This window comes from Poecilia latipinna, unplaced genomic scaffold, assembly GCF_001443285.1.
Source record: "Poecilia latipinna isolate Pla-1442-1.1 unplaced genomic scaffold, P_latipinna-1.0 Scaffold231, whole genome shotgun sequence".
Taxonomy (NCBI): domain Eukaryota; kingdom Metazoa; phylum Chordata; class Actinopteri; order Cyprinodontiformes; family Poeciliidae; genus Poecilia; species Poecilia latipinna.
In genome coordinates, this window is record NW_015112847.1 from 127,843 (window position 1) to 151,700 (window position 23,858).

Consider the following 23,858-nt stretch of genomic DNA (forward strand, 5'->3'; position numbering starts at 1 on the left):
TAATTGAACCAGAAGTTAAAATACACTGCATAAAATGACGCAATCTGTTGTTACTGCTTGACAATAAATGAAATGAATCTTTTCCTGAAGCAAAATAGAATCACTAACATGATTTGTTTTTCTCAAATCAAAGATTATTTGGAAAGGCCAAAATAATGTTATGACTTTGTAAGCCTCCAAATTAATAACCTCTGTGTTTAATGGGGATCTAACTGTGAATAATACAGATAGATGTATTGTAAGCCAGAACACAAACACACTGCTTCCTTTTAAACAAAATTATACAAGATAGGAAGAGGATCAAAGGACTTAAGAGATCAGTACAAATATTTATTTTATTTCTTTATTTTCGTTTTTTACAAACTTTGCCATTTTGGCTGTGTTTTACATGTTTGTTTTATAAAACAGGGTTTGACAGGGAAACTGGAGCTCATGACATGTAAGTTGCATAAATATGGGAAATCAGTCTCTTTACTCAGGTTTTGTCCATGTTAACATAAACACACACTCGCACAGGTTCTAAAAACGCAGTATATAACCGAGGCACGTGTGTAACGCTCCTAAACAAAACTACACTTTCTCTGAACACAGCAACACTTCAAGATATTACAAAATCACCAACCTCATAAATAAAAAAAACAAAAAAACAAAAACAAAACACAAAACAAAACAAAAAAAAAAAAACAAGACAGATCAAGTATCCTCACAACTCAAGTCAAGGTAGACCCTCAGGATGCTTTTCCAATCTTGGTAGACAGGTGGCAGTAATGTATCAAATGAACCACAAAAGCAATACTGACACTGCTCAGTCAATTTCAAACTCAAATATTCATCTTCAGTAATTGCTTTAACTATTGGCAGTTTAAGAGTACAAATGGTCCACTTCAAAAATATTTTAAGAAATGTTTTTTAATGGTTAGCAGGAAACAGGAAATGAACTACGATATTCGGACATGTCCTCTGGAACCACAAAGTGCGGCAGGTTGGTGCTGTAAACAGAGAGATACACAAAATGTCTTGCCAAACAAAACAAAACAAAAAAAAAAAAACAATTACGATTTTAACATGAATAGATATGTTGAATAGGTTTGTGGTTACTTATTTGCTACAGAAAAATAATGGAGTGAGCACTCTTACTTTCCTCAAAAATTCAACCATGCAGAAAAAGAGAGTAAGTGTTCTCATCCCAAAACAATCTTTTTGTTGTAAACAACTTGTTGTCCAAAATAACAAAACAATAAACATCTTAGCTTCAAGAAACTAGCAACTGAAGGTCAAAGGACAAGAGCAAAATACACTTCATAGCAAAGCTAACAGAGTTAGCTCTTGTACAATTAGCAGCCAGACCATCATGGTCTGGCTGCATTTACTGGAGAAAAATGTGCTATTTTATTATGGTTTTTACTATTTTAGATATGACTTATTTTTGCATCTGGGCCAACAGATCAACTATGGACTATAATACTGCCAAATCTTGACTGGATTACCATTAATTAAAGAAATTTATGCACAGATTTAAACACAGAAGCATAAATATCTAGAAGTGAAATTGCTCTTATTTATTTTGTGTGCATTTGTTTTTTTTATCTGTTTCTCTAGTAACTCCAAGATCAAAATTACCAATGAGTTGGACTAACATTCAAGTTAAGATGTACCAGACCAAACTTACAAGACCCTTTATTTATCAGATATTAAGATCTGTATCATTTAAAGACTAGAAATGTAAGCTTTCTGTAATCTGAATTCTCATTTCGCTATGCTTTTTCAAACTTGGAAAATTTTTTAAATACAATTCCACACTTTTACAGACCTAGCAAGGCCGCGTAGAAAAATTGCATGTTGGCTTTAAAAGCAAACCATACAGTTCAAGTCCTTACAGACGTGACAGTTTCCATGAAATAAGGATTTGAAAGTTATATTGACTAAACCCACCGAGAGCAAACCATGAATTAAGAGTGTGTGGAAAAGTGTGACTTTCAGCTGCTTCCATTCAGTACCGCTATAAGTTTACAAAATGATGGCACAGTTTGAGAACATAAAGTAGGGCATGTGTGTGACACTTCCACAGAGGGGAAAATGGCAGTACTGACATCAGAGTGATAATGCTGGTCAGAACTCCCAAGTTATTTCTCCCATGATTCCCTTTTCCTCACTGAACAATCTGCTAAATAGATTTTAAGTTTAAAAACTTTCATTAAGGCTGATTATGTCTTCTAAACATCTTGGATGTCCTCGTTCTAATCCATTGATACAGTACATCACTCGACCAGAGTAGCCAACCGCGTCTTTCCATAATTTACTGACTAGAAAATTAGTATTCAGCTGGACTGTGCTTTGCTTTCTATTCATTAGACTCCTGTCAGATCTAATACTTGCATGACTTTAATTATTTGTGATCCAGGTGTCTCATCAAATAATGCATACATAAACAAACTGGTAAAAAAAAAAAAAAAATCACAAAATAAAAAAGTTATCAAGCAATCAATGCACAATTTTGTATAAAAAGTTAAATGGGATAAAGCATATTTACATATAAATACTGTACAGACATCTGTAATACAGGGTGGTTATAAATAATAACTGCTACTGTTAAAAAGGAGTAAAGCACTGTGTAAAAGTATCAAACAACCACACATTTTTTTTTTACATTTTCCTTTTCAGTAAGGGGTGATCTTTTAAGGTTGCCTTGATAAATACTTCTCAGATATTCCTTCAAAACTTTCCTTTGGACTTTGAAAAACAGCTAAACTTCAAAGAACATTGAAAAGCCTTCAAAAACCCTACGCAAGAATTTATCACAATCACGTCAAAAGATTACAAATAGTGTGGCTTCTAATGAGAGATGACTCAAGACCTTTTGACAGTGATAAGGTTCTGGTAAAAAGAATTAACTTTATATTGAATTGCTTAAGACAGACTCCAATGTGAACCTCTATGAAAAAGCTGTGAACATGCTGTAATCCCTCTTTTGTCCTAATTCTGAAACTTGCTCTCCATCCAGTCTGGCTGAATCTGAGCTAATTTGAAGGAGCAAGAATTTCCCAAATGTGCCAAGCTGTGAAGACACACTGCAAAATATTTGTATTTTTATATTCAACAGCAGATGGCTGGACAAAGTAGCCTATTTACTGAGCGGTTATGAAAGCTAAAATTGAAAGCCGTGTATTCTTTCATTTCATATGATAATTTTACCTGCTGCATAACATCCCTATGAAATGAACTGGAATTTGTGGTTAAAATATTACAAAATGTTAAAAAGTTCAACAGTAGTGCTTTTCAGAGTGCAAGAGATGAATAACTAAAGTGAGCCTTGCAAATGCTTTCTGAAAGAAATGCTATTCAACCCTTCGTCCTCATTCCAGTCCGTCACGATGACTACAACATGTCAATTTGAAAAACAACACGCATAAGTACAAAAACGGTACAAAATGTTTTCCTTGGAAAAATTCAGCTGGACAACTGCAAAAGTTCTGTGTTTTACAGAGCAGCAGCACCGCTGCACTGCGTCACTACTAAACAGATGTTTCTGATTGGAGCAGCAGTATAAACTTGTGAGATTTGGGGTCAATGTACTCTTCAGTCAAACGGATGTACGGGATGCCTTTGACTGTGACTGCTAAACTAAAATCGAGACACTTCAACAGGAACTCTGTTCCCTCCTTAATGCCGCTGGTGACCGAAGCTTCGCTGATCAAAGTCCACTGATCGGCCATCCAGCGCTCGGGGCCGTACAGCAGGGTCGGACCTGGAGCAAGGTATGCCTCAAGGAAGGCCTGGACACAAGGGGGAAAAAAAAAGTTACAGTCATACTCAGTATGGGATGAAAAAGAAAATACTTGGCGTAATTTAAATCAACAGCTTGACAGAAAGTGAAAGTGTTCGTTAAGCAGGCAGTGTTTCATTCGAAGTTTCAATAATTCTGTCCAACATGACAACAAACATAAACCAGACTGACCTTAGGACTCATGTTATTCACTAGGCAAAAAGCCAGGTGCTTCTGGATGCTCTCCATGCTGTGGCAGTGCTGCCTCCTGGTGGTGCGGAGGTATTTCTGCAGGGAACGAGCCATCGAGGGAAATACGGCCAGAGCGGCTTCGCGAACATCCATGATGTCAGACGGTGCTGCGTTCTCATCTTCTTTCTTCATGCGCCGGACATGTGTGAAGGCCTCCTCAACGGCGACCACCAGCCTGATTAAACCCACAGATATGGGAATTACTTTTACATACGGCCATTTGTGAAATTATTAAAACACTGATCTTGACCCGAGACAACTGTGATACGGTAGAGAATAACACAGAAGTATGATAGAGCAAATGTTTATCTTCTGGTGTATTATGATGATTTTATTAACATTAATCATACAGCTCATTTAACCACTCTTTACCAGAGGCTTTTTGATGATAATGTGCATAAATAGTAGCTGTGTGTAGCTAACTTTGATTGTTCTAATTTAAATTCAGGTTTTCCATGAACATTTTTCCACAATAGACTCTGTCACTATTTCTGTCTGTGTAATATTCTGCGACCTCATTAGAAAAAGGACTCTGACTTATCCCTTTTTCCCAAACCCCCCGAAACATAAATCCTGTTACATTTGGGCAGAAAAGCAACCCGCTCTCAGTGGGTCTGTAACACTGGATTTGGAAACGGCTGTTAGAGAATCTGTGCCACCACTGGGACAATGTCCTGCGGCGTTTTGGTTTCCAGGACTCTAATTAGGAACATTTTTGTTCAGAGTTTTGCTCCAATGGCCCGGTCTGCTGAAAATGTATTATAAACGTACGTTGGTTTGACGTTGACTCTTACCTGGCTCTTCGCTTGCGGACTCTCCTCTCATAGTCTGCCTCCTCATAGTATAGCTCACTGTGCGCGTTGTCTTTGCGTTTGGTGGCAGGTGTAACCATGGGCCGTGACTGATTTCCATTGCTGGGCTGAGCTGCAGCCATACTCCCTGGGGCTAAAGCCAGGAGAGAACAGAGGTAAACTGATTATATCGAAGCAGCTTCCTGACCCGTCATCACTGGTGGTGGACCTCACGCCAGTGATGAATGGGCATCGAGAAAACAACGCAGAAAACAACAGTGAAATCAGATGTAATCATAGAAGGTGGACAACTTATGAATGAGTATGAATTTTTCTGGTCAGGATTATGCTCATCTAAGTTTTTAGAAAACAGGTTTTCTGGACTCTGTATGTTAATATTAGGGACATTCTTCCAGTCTAATTTGCAGATTGTTTTATTAATAGCAACCGATAAAAGTAACTTAAATTGTTACGGAAAGCATCTCATTGGGTGTGGTTTAAAGTAAATTGACATGATGTGTACATAAAAGGTCAATGTCCATGTCTGATGACATTCACTGCATTTAATGGTTTGCGTAATGAAACTTGTAGTGGCACTGAATTTCATCAGCTATTAATGTGGGCGCGGTTGTTTTTTTTTTTTTTTTTCAAGCATGCGGATCAGTAAAGTTAGGGGGAGGTGGTCGAGTTAATGCTACAGGTCAGGTGAGGATATAAATCATTAATAACCTGATCTGCATATGCGAGTGTTGACGCATCTGCAGTTCAGAAAAAGACGCTAAATGCAGTGATGAAAAATAGGTGAATCATCCTATTTATTGTGCATTTTCTACATAAAAAAACCCATCACCCTCTTTACCTCCTGGCCTACTTATACGTGCTATAATAAGAGTAGTGACTGTGGATGAATGGAGCAGGGAAGAATAAGCCATGCGTGGGGGTTGACAGGAAAGTTAAAAAGGGACAGAACAGGCGGAGCTGGAGACAGGCTGAGCGGAGGAAGGAGAGATGTAGGAGAATGTGAGAAACGAGCATTTCTCTGATGAATTATTTAAGGCATGAAACTCCACGGCCCCCTAGAGGGCTTTCCGTTATGCTCTGATAGGGATGGGGGAAGATTACTACGAGGACACTGTATTCCATCCACACTACATCGCCGCGAAGGATCAAGAAATCCAGAGCTCTGCAGTGGGTGGAGGATTAATGGTCAGTGAGTGGAAGATCCTTTAAGATGCAGGAGAGAGCACAAAATGTGACACTGGTTATGGGGAGCAATATGTTAAAGTGCGACAAGGTGCTGCAGTGAGAGTGAGCAGGCAATGCACTATGATCTTTATTCTGAGGTGGCAAAGATGAAGCAGCTAAACCATGAAATAAAATGTGGTGTAAACGTCTTAAATCATCTTTTGCTCTTCGCCGAACCTGTTGGAACTGGTCTTCTTTGTCTTTAGACTTTTGCAACTTTTTCTCTCATTTTACTGTTGCAACTGATCGTTTAGTTTTTCAACAAAACTAGCTAATACTGAAGTTTAAAATGGCTCCCAAATTAAAAGGATAAAGACTTCTAGGTTAGGTTTTTATATTACAACATTTGGTCACAAGAAAACAATTTGCTGCTGCAGAGAAGCATTCACTTATTCATCCATAGACTGGTCACCAGTCAGTCACAGGGCAACACCATTTGTAGGTTTCACTTTTAATGTATTTCATATAAGCATTACCTCGACCCACAAATACAGTCCGTGTATGTAATCCTCCAAATGGTCTATTATGCAATTATGGATGTCACAAAATTCATTGCCATTACTGGACAGCAAAGTTTCGGTCACATTTGAGGTGACCTACCGTCCACGTTGTAGACCTTTAGACCAGCCAGGTGTTTGGCAGTTCTGTGTTTAGAGGCAGAGAGCAGGGCAGGGTTGTGCAAAGGAAAGTCTCTGTAATAATATTCCAGGATGGTCAAAGCAGCTCGCTGAACGCTGTGTGACAGAAGAATGAGAAAATATAAATATAAATATAAATATAAGTTTGCATTTGTTCTGATTTGCTAATCTTGGCCTGAAATTCAGTAACAAAACATCTATTTGTAATGCGGCTTTGGATTGTTACAGTAAACGAATTAGAGATTTATAATTTTTTTTTTTACCTGAATTTGACAAATAACCCTTTACAATGTATGACAAAATATTTACTCCATCTTGACGTAAATGATTGTTTTTCTGTGTTCTACAATTTAAAATGATAAGTAAATAAAGAATAAAAGCTCAGGTGGCGGAGACTCTCGACAGGAAATCAATTATAGATTAGGGTCTGAATTAACTTGAACTATTTTTTTAAAAAAAAAGTCAATATTTACTGGGGGACATGTAGTACTTTTCAATTTTTTTGTAGGACTTAAATATTTTGAAAATCTTTAATCATTCTCATTCCACTTCAAAAGTGCATTCAGAATGACAGCGATTCAGAACTTTGGGTTTGTGGTTCTACCGCGACAAAATGAAGAAAAGTTCAAGGGGCGTGAATAGTCTTGTGACAAAATGAAAAGTGAAGAACTTGTTTCAAGAGTACATATAAATTGCAAACTCAACTCACTTCGGTTTTACTTCCTAAAACTATTCAGTAAACTTTGTGTGTACAGTGAATGCCACAATTTTCTGCCAGTTAACACAAGGTCTAACAAAGTAAGGCATGAGGGCATACCAAGCTGCTCAGGCCCTCAGTACCATTCATCAAAAACCCATTTGGAGCCAATTAGACTTATTATAAACTGTTACGTTTATGAACCTTACATTAATACAGTTCTTCTTGCCAGAATAAGACATTATGAGCACCGTGTCCTCCGCTGTCAGTCCTCCCCGAAACTCCTTGACTCACACTAACGAGACTCTTGAGTAACTTGATTACAGCTTGTGCCAGTCTTCCCTGCAGACATGAGCCTCCGATTACACTCATACTTCAGCAAGACGTGCGTAGCAACTAGCCATCGTGTGTCTCAGTGTGGACTGCACTGAGAGGCCGTATTCACAGAAGAAATCAGGCTGAAGAATTTGTCTCCAGAGTCACTGTAGGTCATTTTTATGATTATAACATCGGCCTTGTGTGTGTGTGTGTGTGTGTTTGTGTGTACCTCAGCTGTCCAATGTTGTAGTGGCGTGTCTCTCCGTCTGTGGAGCGGATGACGCACACGCTGTAGCAGGGTCGGAGGTGACGGAGCTCCAGCAGTACGACTGCCAGGTAGTGAACGAACAGCTGGGAGTCCACCAGAGACACGGCAAACTGGACGATGCCATGGTAATCTTCATCCTGATTAAATCACACAAGAATTTCCAATAAACTGAATGGAGTGTTTGTTTTTTTCATTAACATTTATTTGTCGACTCGAAATATGTAATTGTGACGGAAAGAAGCAAGAGAAAATAATCTGTATTTATTGAGGAATAACATCAGTGGGGAAAAGAAAATTGTTGAGCAATGTTCATTGTTTTATTGTAATACATTTTGCTAATGAGAGTTACACCAATGTGAGCTCAGTATCTGCAATAAGTCATGGCCGAGTCCAGCTGTGACAGTCATTACAACTATAATTAGTAATTTTGCTTTTCAAAATGAGAACTCTCTTATCCCTACAAAGTTGCAGGTAGCGTCTCTTTCTTTTTTTCTTTACACAGTAAATATTATCTTTGCTAATGTTTCTGAGCCAACAGTTCTGCCTGCCAGTAGCTGGCAACCACTCTCCGTGTTTACTCTGCCTCTACTACACTCAGCAGCATCCTCGCTCCCCAGGAGGTCCGGGCAGGCTTCCATGGCAGGAGGAGTACTGTATAATTGTAAACCCCAAACCAGAAAGCACTGGGGATTGAAGACATTTTTTTTTTCTCTGCATCAAACACCCAACCTGTTTAACTTTCCGTTTCTGAAGCTACAGGGACTAATCTGCACTTTCAAATCTGAAATCCTCAAGCCTGCTCTCTATTGTAAAAACAATAAGGATCAAAATATATTGTATTCCCGTATGAAACGTGTAAAGAGTAACAGTGGTCTTCAATATAACTGATATATTGAAACTTCTTTGCTGTCTGAAGTGTGGAAAAATAAGTCGGTTGGTTGTGAATGCCATAAAACACGATGTTTAACAACAATAATGGCATTGTGCGAAGCCCACCTGTGCATCTAGGATCCGGACCCCGTAGAAAAGCCAGTAGGACATGGTGAGCAGCAATGTGAGGGTGGTGAGAAAGGCCCGATACACACACACTCTGGGCAGGCAGGCCCGGCTTGGCCTAAGGAACAAGGCCCAAACGGCAACCAGGAGGATGAGGATTTTGAAGGAGATGGAGAGGAACAGGCCCTCACAAGCTGCGCCGCAAGCCTGCAGTCTGTCCGGCCACATTACGACCGGGAGAAGCAGGAAGACCAAGGGTGTGGCTAGCACCAGCAGACCCACACAGGAGCCCACAGCCAGGGGGAGATATCGCCGGAAGCCCTGAGTTCGATCCTGTATCTCTTTTCCGAGGCCAACCACTTCCTCTTGGGAGATGCTGAGCTCAGATGTCCCTGTAACAGCTGTTGTGGTCTCTCCCCAGTTATCATCCTGAAAGAAAAGTAGGAACAAAAGAAAGAGGAAAAGATCTTTAAAGGCGCCTGCTGTTTGGATGCACCGGGCTGTCGATGGCAGAACAGTTTACCCTCATTGGAAACCTTTGATATGTTGAATTTTAAAGGTATATGAGCATGAAAAGTATTAGATCCCTTACAGATTTTAGCTGGTTTTGCTTTTCATTACACTTAATTTTTTTCAGATCCTCAAATTCAGCTTAATATTAATAAATCTAGTAGCTGCTTTTTGCCAACCTTGCATGGCAATGAGTGTTTTACATATAAATTACATCACATTCCTGTTTGCATGCAGTGTACCTTTGCCACAGTACAGTAGATTAACCAAATGTTGAGATTGTGCTAGATTGCTTTGGTGAGTTTTGTTCATTTGAAAACAGCTTTTCATATTTACTGAGGTCAGCTGTTTCCTCATTTTAAATTTAGTTGATGGTCTGAAACATTTCAGCTTGGGAAAAAAAAGCAAAAACATAAAAAAAAAAAAAAAATGGTCAGAGGTCAAACACTTTTGCCATGCCACCCCGTATTGTTTTGAGCTGCAAATCCAGCTGAGTGGACATTTCCATGAAACGTTTTCAAAGGAAGACTCTTTCTACCAGGCCTGGCTCCAGGCTGGAACCGCTCTGATCTCTGCCCCAGATAAACAGAAACACTTCCGATTTGCATTGCAATCTCTAGATTGCTGACAGCCTCCTTTACAATGCAGCTAGGAATCACCATTTTACATATAAATATGATAAAAGTGCAGCCTTTATTTATTCTTCAGGTGATAAGTACGTATGTCTTTTCTTGGAGGCTACTGCTGTTTAAAATATATCCTTTTGAAGGTGATTTTCAGTCATTATGTTCTATTTTCCAGCATATAAAACCTACTCTCAAGCATATAGACGTTGTGTTCAGAGGAAATGGGTATTATTTAATTCAGTTTATGGACAAATCTTTCTGTAGAGGAATACTGATGAAATGCTAATTTCCGACAGCTCTGAAATAAAAGTGAATAAAATTGAGTTATTCATTCTGACAGGAGAACAGATGTGTGGAAACGACAGAATAATATAGGTGATGTGACACAACCGTTTCACCAGCCAGCACTGTGCCTAAGCGCTCTGCCAAGATTTAAGGACTAAAGCTTTACACACCTGCAATCAGACTCTTCTATAATGTTAAAAAAAAAAAAAAAAACAACTCTCCGAAGACTTTGAGTTTGTAATTATTAAAATGAAGTTAAATCGCCTGGTGTACTTATAGACAAATGCTACTGTTCCCCACTACAACTCCAAAATTGTACAAGTTACACATACAAATTGTGGAGGCTTGTTGTTTAAGTCAATATCAACATAGCTGCCATGCAGGGCTGCACAATACATCGCAAATATTGTCTTTACATTATTAGTGTCTGTTGTATTAAAATAGCAAGAGCTTGTTTGCATGCAATATGGTCAAAGAATCATGAATACACATATTGCATGCAAATAAGATATTCAGCCTGCTTGATGGATTCTCACAGCAAAATGCTGAGAAAAATGTTGCTGCATGCTTGTATTGCTAATTACTTTTAGCAATACAATAAAAAAAAATGAAAATCCTGCTGTTTGTTTAGTTTAGGCCTCGGTGCTAGTGGCTTTAAAATATGTACATATTTTTGTGCTAAAGATAAAAATTAATTCAAAATTAAAACATCAGAGTTTTACTTTTGCAAAATTCAGCGTTCAGCATTTACCAACTGTAGATTTCTTGTGTCTATGCAGATAAGCAGTATTTCAAAAGAGCTTACGTTTTATAAACAATAATATTACTTGTTTTTAATTTGGTGTTAAAAGATTAGCTTTTTTTTCTGGTAACCAAGTGCCACGAAGTATAAGTCAGATTTTTACTTTTGTGTTAAATGTAAATTATCATCTTAATGATAAATCACGATTCTTTACACAGTTACTTTCCTACAGTAGTAAACTAGATGATAATTGAAATTGTTCTGAGAACCAAGTACAAACTTCCTAGGTGGTTATATTTTGTCACAACACAGGTGTTAGTCACTTTGTTGTTTTGATAATTTCTTACTTAAATTTTTTAATTCTGAAAAACAGAGACATGGGTGGTGCATAATGTTTTGTACCATTCATGTTTCAACCAGTGTCTGTCAGGAATAATTCCTAACAATAAAGGAATAAAATAATTTACATATTCTGCTCAAAATATCATGTAAGGAATTGTGGGTTTATGACTCTTTTTAATAATATCTACTAACAAAATGCTTCTTAACGTTATTTTAGTTTGATCAGAGGATGCAGTCTGTCAGTTTTACACAAACTGACAGACAGATAGACAAACTGGGTAAAGTTTTCAGAAAATAATATACATCTTGATCAAATTATATTTGAACACTTAACTACAAAAAGTGTGAGCTGATATAAACAAGTTAAAGTAAAAGACTACAAAACATTAGTGAGAAGGAACAAAACAGCAATGTGAATATATAAAATAATGGAAACAACAGACGAGGAAGCAAAATGACGGTTACCCTGGTGACTGAGCACAACAATCAGACAATCCCACTTACAACTGGAACTGAGTCAAATATAAAGCGAAGGCTGTTGTGGAAAACTCTCATTACAAGCAACTTTAGATACTGATTCTTTCCTTTTTGTATGATCCCTCTTGTAATTCACACTGGAGTTTTTATTGTGCTTTATGGAACCTTAAAACATGAATTAGTATTGGGCTGACAACACAGCAGCTATGTTCCAGATACCTCTAGAAAGATTTAGAACATTCCTCAGAATAATCTATGAGAAACAAACATAAAAAATTTACTTACAGGCTCACACAATAGATTTTATGTATTATGCAAATAGCTTACAGCATGGGACATTTTCATATTTATTTAAATAGCACATGCTCTGTGTTATTTGGAGTCTTTTTTTTGTTTTTTTTGCTTTAGCTCATCATTTTTAGGCTTTAAAAATCTTGCTGCAGTAATTCAAAGTGACAGAAAGGGATGTGAAGGAAGATCCGCACAGCAGCATAACTCAGAAAGCCCGTCCACACACACACACGCACACACACACACACACACCTACATGCCAAGATTCACAAACACAGACTCCGAATCGCAACAACAAACGCTGCAGCTTCAGTTGTGCGTCATTACGGGGCAGTCTCTTTTATTGTATCTGAACAGTTGTGGCTCTTTTAAACATAAACATTTCCAACAAAAGCACGCAGACAGGCAGAATGAATGTGCAGGAAGTGGAGGTTTTTTTGTTGTTGTTTGCGTGTCATTAATTCAGGCAGCTAATTATTGTCCCCAAAGAGTGCTGCCGTGTTGTGCCAGCAACAACCATTCACAGGAGCAGCAGCTGCAGAGACACGGATGGATGAGAGCCGGGGAAAATGACAGGCTGAACAGAAGAGCCTTCATATCATCACACACGTGCGCATTCAGACATACATACACCGAAGCACATCAAGCAGCACACAGAGCCAGAGAATGCCTCGGAGATGCTGGAAAACCAGACAACAGACGGTCACATTAACGCTCATCTGTCTGGAGAGTATTTATCTCACTGCATACTGGGTCATCTCAGTCCACTGGGTGGTTTAAATGAACAGTTACAGATTATGAATGCACTGTTATTGTTTTTTTTTTATATATATATAAACCAAGGCTTCAAATTACAGTTGCAAAAAGACTCCAAATGAGCCCAGACTCTGTCCTTCACTGCAGTTAACAGCCAATTAACTCAGCCTCGCTGGAGGAGGGGATGCCAACGGGAGCCAGAAGATAAATGAGCATGAAAAAAAAGAAGAAGCAGAGGAAAGGGAAGTTGGATAGGGGGATGGAAGTGGGTAAGGTGCAATTCAAGAGCAGAGAAGCAGGGAGAAGGGAAGGTTGGAGCGGAGTGGGGTGCAGATGTAGTTCATCCTGTTATGCGTCTATAAGGCTAATGAATGAGGAAAGCTTCCAGCCAAACACTCCTGCTTCCTTTAAGGTTCATTTTAGTTTCTGTCAAGTGATTTTTTTTCTTCAGTTTTTCTCAAATCAATCCCCTTTTCGGTGGGACCCTGCTTTCATATTAGCATAAATGGTCATAAGTGAGTGAAATGATTCTGTATGAGGAAGTCATAATAAAATGAACATGTAAGCTGGATACACTGATGTAGTCATTTTAGATAAACAAATATGAGAACATCAAAGTTTTATTTCTAAATTCAATTCAAACAATTCAGCAAAATGACTGCAGTGTCAAGTTTTGAAATATAGTTTTTACCTCATTTAGCTGGTAAAAAAATGTATCAGTTATCTATGTGTTAAAGTAAGACATTATTCAAATGTCATCCTTACTGGGAACTGCAAAAGTATTTATTGATATCCCTTGAGCTATTTCACATTTTCAACCCAGAATAATTACAGCTGTTCTGTAAAGGATTCTATTGGAGAGCATCAGTGAAGACACACCAGAACGAAGACCAAGGACAACAACAGGAAGGTCAGAAGTCGTGGAGAAGTTCAAAGCAGAGTTAGGTCATAAATCTGTATGTCAAGCTTGGAATGACTCAATGAGGACTGTGTAATCCAAGACATGGTTATCCAATTAAACTGGCAGGCAGGCCAAGAATCAAAAGACCAATGGAAAGTAAACATCAGTTGGCATGGATGTTCACCTTTCAACAGGAAGATGAGTAAAACACCTACAGCTAGAGTTACTGATTGGTTTAGGTCAAAGCGCCGTGTTCGGGTGTTAGAATGGCACAGCCAAATTTCAAACCTCAAATCCAAATAAGAATCTATGGCAGGGCATTCTGCATCCAATCTGAATGAGCTTGAGGCATTTCACAAACAAGAGCAAAGAGGTTCAAACAAGAACCCTAACCCTAGCCATTTAAATCTCTAGAGATGGAAAGCTGGTGGTAACATACCTATTTAAACTTGCAGCTGTAATTACAGCAAAAAGATGGCTCTACAAAATGGCTCATTTGGAGCAGACCATAGTCCCAAAATGTGGAAAAAACATGCATATTTTTTCTTCTACATAGCAATTATGCACAACTCTGTGCTGGGTCAGCATATAAAACAGAGTTTTGATGTCTCTGGCACAAAACAAAATGCAAAAGAGCTGATTCGCCAGGCAAAGTGTAGAAAACAAAGTAAGAGGTGAGAGAGAATACAACGTCTACAAATTGTTTCTTGGCATGGTTCTGAGATCTGGCAGAGGGTAAGTATGGACGATCGGCCCACACCCACCGTTAACAAAGCACAGCGACACAGTGCAAATCCTCTGCCAACTGCAAAGCACAGTGGCCCAGGCCTGCACTGCTCCGGATGACGCGCTACATGTTGGTTGTTTATGTTGGATATGGTTCAATGCCACATAGTCTGACTGTTTTTCTTTAAATTAGGCTTTTCTTTTTTTTTTTGGGGGTTTTTTTTTTTTTTTTTTTTTAATACATCAAATTAGAAGCTGTTCATGTCTCGAGGCTGTGAGTAGTTATCTGGACATCCGCTCAGGCAAAAAGCTAAAGAGACAAGTAGTCACACACTATAAGAGTAACATATGCTTTGGTGTTGCCTGAGTTAACAGTGCGAGGAAACTGAAGCTGCTTCCTCCTGGCACAACGTCTCTCACAAAGCGGCATGGACAGGCTCAGCAGCAGACTCTCTGTGACTCACACACACACACACACACACACACACACGCACACACATACACACACACACACACACACGCACACACACGCACACGCAGGCAAACACACACAAACTCCACTCTAAGAGTATATCCCTACGCTGTGCATGTAATAAACACGGAGGATTATTCATATCAGTTTTCCCCAAAGTGGCGTTTGGCAGGAAACTCAAGCTAATCACAGCCTCTCTGCCTCTCTCTCTCTCTCTCTCTCTCTCTCTCTCTTTCTCTCTCTCTCTCTCTCTCTCCACTGGAGACCAGTTCATATTCCATCAGCTCCACCAGTCGATGTTTGCCGCTCCAGAAAACCCAGAACAGAGCGAACGTGGGTGATGGAGATAGTAACGAAAGTGCTGCTGCTGCTGGACACATTTTTTTGGTGGGCAAGACGCAGCACAATGGCGGATCACCTTACACCACCGACAAAGCATATGAGCCGCAAGCGGACAATCACATGCCAATGGGGAATGTGTGGAATGTCACTTTGCCGCCAGAAGGGCACAGAGAGCAGAGAGACGGTGGAATAGGTCTAAAGAAATACCAAAATATATGACTGAAGAGAAACTTTGAGAAAGTGCAGTTGCTTGCGCGTGAATCAAATGGCTCCCTGACATACAGACGAGTAAAAAATAAGACGATGCTTTTCTAATTTAGACTCATTCCAACTAGGTCAGAGACACGGTGTAGGCCGCCCCAGGCAAAGTCCTTTATAAGAAGAGACTCTGCTTCTCTTCTCCCACGTATTTTTTCCTATTTCTGCACCGTCTTTAGCTTTGGTGCACAAAAGTCAGGCATTTTGGGAAACACCTGTAGCTCAAAATTTAAAAACAACAAACCACGATCTTACAGAGGGGGGGCGTCACAGTGAGAATAAAGCCATAGGAAGTCATTATCTAGGAACAGAGATAGGCTGTTTCCAGTTTTTGTTCTCACTGCATGGTACAAAGAAGCCACATTAATCCTCTTATCTAAAGCTCAGCCAAAAAATATTGAACAGTTTCTTTGCATCACGATCTTCATATTTAAAGCACCCGCGAGCTTTTCTTCCAAGAGCCTGCTTAGGCGTTCGTTTTATGTATTTGCAAGTAGAAGCTAATTTCCTTAAACTGCTCTAGCCTCACTGAATTACTTCTAGTGGTTTTTTTTTATTATTTCCTGTTCACAACGATCCCACACAGCAAGACCGGCATGTGTAGTGTAACTCGGCGCTGAATCCATCCACGCCTCAAAGAGCGATGCTAATCCGCTGACCTATTTGATCTTGAGTGACCATTGTTACTTTATATGAGGCGGTGGAAAGCCAGCTGTGTCGGGAGCATGAGTTTATAAGGTCAGCATACAAAGTTCATACGAGGATTACCGGATTTGTTCTAAAAATAATGTGATTGCCACAGAGACAATTTCAGAGCGGATGTCTGGAATACATGAATGTAACCGCCACTCATTTGCTGTTCTTGATTTTCGGCTACGTGTCTTTAGTTTCGGCTCGCTGCAGGGTGTGCACCGAAGGAGGCGGCATGCGAGCAAATACCTGGGTCTCATCTCCAGGATCCGCTGCTGCTGACGGCTCTCCGGGAAGCGGCTCTTCGTTGTGAACGGGGGAGTCCTGGGATGGCGTGTCGGGCGGGTTGATCACGACAGATCTCTCGGAGCGACTGCTGTCTTTGCTGCTGCCGCCTTTGTGTCTGTCGCGGCTACGTTCCCTAAAAACAGGGAGATTAACAGAAACGACAAACACAATGACTAATTCTATGCAACAATCACGAAGAGAGCCACTAGAACAACAATGTAAAGGTTAAGGAATTGCGTGGACATTATTTTCATGGTTTAATATCTTGCGTTCAATTTTAAATTTGGGTATTTTAAAATATTTCTGTCCAAGAAAACCACAGAAAAGTCATGATGTGGAAACTAACAGAGTGCCACCCATCAAGAAGCTACAAGCACCTTGTCGGAAATCAGGCAAAATCAAGCAAATAAAGCAAATATTTAGATACTTGTATTACACAGCAGAACGGAAAAGGGGACATTGGCACAAAGAGCAAGATAAAAGCTAAACTAAACTAAACTATCATTCAAACTAAACTAAAAACTAACTAAACTATTCAGTGCATCTGAATGATAATCATTCAAATGTACTGAATCAGTCTATGTGTTAAAATAAAAAAAATAAATAAATAAATACGCGTTATAGATGCCATTAATAAAAGTGTAATAGTGAGTGTCATACTGATAATCTATGTAACATTTTCTGTTTTGGAACAGAAAAAACCATGGGATTTATACAAACAGTTCATTTCCCATTTCTACCATAAAAATAAGTTTAGACAGGAAGGCTTGGATGCAACACTGACAAAGCTGGATAAAACTGACAAAGCTAAAATAGATTTGAGAACATCATGAGCCACAAAACGCTGATTGCTATGCCCTTGATAAATACGGCCCTAATCCTCCATATCAATCCCCTGCTATTTTTGTCTCTCACCTCATTTACTGGGTGATGAGTGAAACAAACAAACAAACAAAAAAGAAACCAGTAAAAAAATGCAACAGCTCAGGCTGGTGTGTGATCACAGAAAGCAAACTCATGCTAGATGTCTCCAGCAGAGAAGCTGATGGGCAGACGATGAGGCCTACGGACGGGAAGCATACCCGTGGCGGTTTGATCTCCCCGAGCGACTGGAGTAGCCGGAGTGGGTCGACTCGGTGTCCATCTCAGCGGAGTTCGGAGCTGGAAATTGGGCAGGAGGACAAGGGGCGACCTGTCGTGTGACAGAGATGGTGAGTTGGAAGCGGGGCCGAGGAGGAAGACGGGGGGTATGGGCTCTTCTAGAGACACGAATCCACAGCGACTGACAGCGACCCCAGAGAGCTGCTTCAAATGCCACATGAACCTGAGAGACAAACAGAGCGAAATCAGGGGGAGGCATCAAAACCCGCCGTCAGCATTCAACAAATACAGTAACGATGGTCATGCAATTTTATTTTAAGTTGAATTATTAGTAACTGTGCGACACTTTGCCGTAAAACAGTTTATTAAAAACACCTCTTTACTCCTGCAAAAACGTATTGCTTTTTTGATACGTTTTGTGTATATTGTAGACGAAATGGTGGGATTTTATTCCTCTCACTTTGCACGCTCAGCTCGGAATAATTTACGAGACAAACTTTATGTGGAAAGACTTATCAAGAGGCGGATCCAAAAACACACACTCTGAAATGCTCCACAGCAGTCCACAGTTGTAAGCCGGCAAAGCTGTCTTTCTGAGGCTCATTTCTTTTCGAAAAAAAACAAAAAACAAAAAAAAAAAAAAACGGACATATGTTCTTCTTGGCAAAGAGTTTTTCTGAAAATGACAAGCAAGAAAAGCACCTCAGAAATCTTCTTAAACAAATGCCTTGCAAAAGTATTTACATCCCTTCAGGTTTGTCGGTTTGCTGTCATTTTACAACTCTACATTTAAATGTATTTTATTAGGATTTTATTAGATAGATCAACACGCAGCTGTGCATGTTTGTGTAGAGGGAGAAACATAAATTATACACAGTTTTCTAGGTAACAGCTTAAAGTCTTTCAGGGCATGTCTCCATCGGCTTTGCACATCTGCAGAAATAATTAATTGCTCTACTTTCAAAACTTGCTGCAGATTCTTCGTTGGACATTGACCGGCTCATCCAAAAGAGTGAATATTCTTTGGCCTAAACCATTTCATCACTGCGCTGTCTGTATGGTTTGGTTTGTTGTCCTGCTGGAAGCCTCTAAAAACGTTTCCCTCCAGACACAATGGTGCCATTTCCATGTTTTACTTTAGAGATAATATGTTTGGTTAGATTTCCTCTCTAAAATGTTCCCCTTTCATTACTTGTGGTGAACAATATAATCAAAGACTTCTATTGCTTTCTTTCCAAAAAATGTGTTGGTATTACCATTTCTTAATCTGGACCAGATTTATAGCTGCCTTGTTAACTCAGATATTCTTTCATTTGAAGTGCAGCTCTCTGTAGCTTCTATGCCAAAGGCGTCTTGGTTACTTGTCTGAATAATCTAATTAATTTAAGCAACATAATAACTTATGAAATGTTATAAACTTTTGCATATCATTAACAATGTCACTTTTGTTTTAGACAGTCATAGCTAAAACTAAAATAAAAGTATCTTTCATTTATTCCATTTTTCATCCAGCTGTTTTCCCCCCCCACAGTTTTAGATTTTGGATATCTAGGAAACTATCAGATGTGTATTTAGCTGTTCATTATGAACTATTAGATTGGCTTTTACAATATTGAAACTTAAACAGCTAGTAATAATACAAATATATCTGCCCTGTGTGAATGTATTATTAAATTATCTTCTGGGTGTTAAAACATTTTTTTTTTTTTTACAAGCAAGCACAAACTCTTGTACCTCCCAAACCAAATTAATTATAGAATATTCTGTATTAAATTAAATATTAAAGGCTTTTTTTTTTTTTTTTTTACTCAACATGCATACAGATTTGTTTAAAAACTGGGACTGCATCAGGCACGCTCTGGGCCCTTAATGGGTGCAGCGTGATCCATCCAGGAGGCTGCCTTACTGTCTCACCATGCATGACCGTTCATTTGGACCGCAATCTACGCCCTGTCTGTCTCTCTGCTGTTGTCCTGACAACCAGCCGCCAGTACCCATCCCCAGTATCACCTCCTAATAACTGGAATTATTCTGCACATCATTTACAGGCGATTTGTTGTCTCTCGAGTCACTGATGGATGCTTTATCTAAATTAGCACACGTAACACAACAACAGGACGAGATCACTGTGGCAAAGAGAAATCGGCTACTGCTCATCTCTGTGCGTGCTTTTCGCTTAAAAATAATTTGGACTAAATCCTCTGTTTAGTCAAAATTTGCATTTAAGGATTCTCCTTCGGGCCAAATAATCTCACACCACTAATCTTTCAAATCATTTTGATCGTGCAGCTGTAAAGAAGATCTTTCTTTGTGTTGATGTTGAAGCTAAAAGCAGGGAGGGCGTCACGCGCTTTGATATGTCAATTATGAAGACGAAACCTTATGAAGCAGCTGCAAATTTTTTAACACAAAATCTCAAATCAAATTTCCTCCTGACATCTGCGGCGTCCCCTTGTTGCCTTGCCAACGCACAAGGCTGAAGGCTGCATCTAAGGGCAACAATCAATCTCCCCTGCCGAGAGGAAATTTATATCTATGCGTGTGTGTGTAGGTGTGTGTGTGTGCGTGTGTGTGTGTGCATTAAAGTGGGGGGTGGCAAAGGGATAGGACCCAAACAGCAAACAATAGCCTTTCAACCCATCTAGAACCCATATGGTTAAATGAATAAGCCTGAATCAAAGCCGTTAACCCCCTGAGTGCTGAAGTCGGAGCGCGTGGCTGTCGTATGTGGGCCAGGAGAATACCGGCGCAAAGCCCACTGATGCACGAGACGATCATGAGGAGGCATGTGAACCAGGCCATGTGGAAGAATCGAAGCCACAGTCTAAGAAAAACTATCAGTTACCAATCAAGAATAACTATGAAACATGCAAGAGAGAGAGAGAGAGAGAGAGAGAGAGAAATAAAGCATACTTTTTCTAACTGACCCTATTAAATGCGATAAATATTTAAACCTCCTGATGACATCCTGTTGAGAAAATATATTCTGCGGCTAAATGCAGTTGCATCAGCGCACATCGTTCTGCTTGGCTGCACTGAGGGAGTCACAAGGGCAGAAACTGACACTAATGTAAAACAAACATTCATTAACATGTTTGTTTAATGGAAGGAGCCTGCTGCACAGTAGGAGCTAATATAATAACACGTGCAGGCAGATCGGACGCTACCGGCATTGTTTCGCCTTTTATCCTAGGGACATCAAAAAACACACTTTGCTCATAAGTGTCCTTTCAAAAGGAGGAGCTGCGTCATAAGAATTAGCTTTAAGCCTCCAAATGTAAGATTGTATCTTGCAATGATGAGCTGTGAAAGAGAAAATGATTTCATCAAAGTATCCAGTGCGGTCCTGGCACCCTAAATGGCTCATATCTGCCTCGGTGCTCCTGCAGAGCTCATGCCGAAGTCTGGTTACCATAGCATCTGTGCCCTCCCTCTCGCACCCATTAGCCATTGTGCCTCCCTTCCTTCCTCCATGCACACCATGCTCTGGTGGTATTACTATGCCATAATCTGCCTGATGCAGCAGCTGACTGTTTTCAAGAATCCAAAGCAGTCAACAAATTACAAAACCCCCAATCTACAAATGGCACAATTCCTACTGTAGCACACCACAACCTCTGCCAAGTCTGTTGGATTTTTATTACCATTTTAATGTTGTTTGGAAGGGAAAAAAAAATTGCAGCACAAAAACAGAGAAGAAAGACATTCCGCTGAGCTTGTTAAATCAAATAAATCAGATGCAGGCTGACACACTCTCTGTGTGTGTGTGTGTGTGTGTGTATACATGCTGGGGTGTGCCAGTGGTATTTATTGTGAATACAGTCGCCAATCCCTCTGTGGACTTCAGATAACCCAGAGAAACACCTGTTCATTTTAGTCCCACTGGAATTCAAACACGTACATTTTCACATTTTGTGACTTCACAGCCACAAACCTCTGTGTTTTTCATTATTTTATGTTAATTGACAGACATAAAGTAGATGCTCATTAAAATGATAGACGGTTTTTACATTTCGTTTACAAATAAAAATCTAAATGTGGCATGCAATTTTATTGAGCCCTATCAGCCTCGCATAGATAGAAAATTATATGTTTGACTATTGTTTTCAAACTAGCTTGAGCACAAACATATTAAATGGAAAGTATCAATGATATTTCTCAACTAGATATAAGCCTTTAACCGTTTAATACATCCTTTGATCCAAACCGTACTATTGTAGTTATGACTGTGCAGCAATCTCTCACGCCATTTAAAATCTCCTATTTACTGTAGTTGGCATTTCTTTTTCTGTGATTAACGTGCTCCATGCTTGGCATGGCCGTTGAGGTGGAAAACCGTGTCTTGGTAGTTTTGCAATTGTGCCATGCTCTCCCTATTTCTAGATGTCGGATTAAATATTGCTCTCCGAGATGTTTGAGATATGGTTTTATGAGCTAACCCAGCTTTAAACATCTCTACAAATGTATTCCTTGTTTGTCTGATTTATCCCTTGACCTTTATGTTGCTATTTGTTCGCTGATGTTCTATATTAAATCTTTGTGGCCTTCATAGAACAGTTGGATTTGTACTTAATTTACCAATTAGGTGACTTCTGAAAGCAATTAGATCCAGAGTATTGTATTTGAGAGTTTTAGAGAAAAGGATCCTGAACAGAAATGCATTTATATAATTTTGCTTCCACATCTATGCAATGCTGACATAAAATACCCCCAGCAAGCCCCCAAGAAATACACAGAAATTTGTGGTTTTAATGTGACAACGTTCCCACTATGAATTTTAAGTCACTAAAAATGGTAAAAGTCAAACACAAACAACCAATTTTTTTCTTCCGTAGGGTTAGGGTCGCATGCTATATCATAACCGCTGCTGCACATTTTAACTCTGGCACGCTGCAGAAATATTTCTTGGATACATGCAAAAAAAAAGAAAAAAAAAAGAAAAAGAAAATCCTTGACCTGAGATTGACTCTTGGCTTACCTCACTTTGTTCACTCACCCCCCACCTTCACAAACATGCCCACAGAGCAAAAGGAGAAAGTTAAGATCTGACACATTTCTCAGGAATGCAAATTTCAGGCCCTTCTGATGCGTTCAAGTGGAACTAAGTAAAAGTACAGTAGGAGGAAGGAGTAGCACAGCCATTCCTGAGGAAGAGATGCTCCCCGTCCAGCCAGCTCTGCTGTAAGTGCTTTTACATCTTTCTATAGGCCTGCTGTAAAGAATCTCGCATCACGCCATCCAAACCTTAGCCTAAAGGTAGTGCTGTTTCCTCTTACATCCTGTCCAGCCAGTCAGAAACCATGGCTATAATGAGAACAAAAGGCAAAGCAACCCCTTTTCTTTTGATCTCTCCTTGAAGGAGCTGATATGACTCATCTGATCAGGAGTTCCCCAGCCTCTCCTAACAGCGCTGCTCAATAATAAATAACTGTAGCTCTCGCTGCACAGCATCAAGACAGCGCCAGAGAAGCTGTTTCAGATTCAGTAGCACTTCATCCAGCTGTGCAGCCCCGCAGACAGCTGCTGAGGATGGCGATGCCCTGCGGAGGCTGCCTCGTCTCCGAACAGCCTGTGTTTCACAGGCGCTGGCAGAGAGAAGGGTGTTACTGATCTGCTTCACAGCTGCAGCACCAGCCCCAACCTGAACCCCCCGCCCCCCATTCAGTGGCCTGTGTGATGTGCAATAACCTCAGATTAGCCACTAGTTTTTGATGCGTTTTATTAGAGCTGTGTTCTAATAAAACATAAAACAGGGTACCCAAAAAGAAAAGATTAGGACTCAGCATCTGTTTGATAAGAAGAAAAAGCTTTCTGTATATATAATCATCCTCGCCGCTACGACAGCAGGGAACTTAATTCCTATGAGGTCGTGTGTCTTCGGCTTTTTTTTTTTTTTTTCTTTTTGGGCAAAGGCAGCCTCCACCCCGTCCCAGTGCCATAAACACAGCATTTCGATAAAGCTTAATTCACCTACCTTTGACTCAAAATTGCCTCGTATTCCGGGAATGCGCGTCTGGATGCCAGTCAGTGGATGTGCGGCTGCGGCTCTGAGGCGCGTCTGTCTGAGCCGAGAGAGGAAGCTC

General features: G+C 39.8%; 1 protein-coding gene across 2 annotated transcripts; it reads right to left on the reverse strand.

The window, feature by feature from the left end:
* Positions 1–352: 352 nt before the first annotated feature.
* On the reverse strand, positions 353–23,858 carry LOC106947246 (vang-like protein 1). 2 transcript variants are annotated; one of them, XM_015032117.1, is made up of 9 exons: positions 23,750–23,858; positions 17,757–17,998; positions 16,636–16,807; positions 8,969–9,397; positions 7,934–8,109; positions 6,652–6,785; positions 4,810–4,960; positions 3,956–4,190; positions 353–3,773 (listed from the first exon to the last, which is right to left on the reverse strand). In XM_015032117.1, the coding sequence occupies exons 2-9, from the start codon at positions 17,816–17,818 to the stop codon at positions 3,513–3,515; spliced, it is 1,620 nt and encodes a 539-aa protein (XP_014887603.1). In that variant the 5' UTR covers positions 17,819–17,998; positions 23,750–23,858; the 3' UTR covers positions 353–3,512. The 2 variants fall into 2 exon arrangements, with proteins under 2 accessions (XP_014887603.1, XP_014887602.1); XM_015032116.1 differs by lacking the exon at positions 23,750–23,858 and having other exon boundaries at positions 16,636–16,798; positions 17,757–17,921.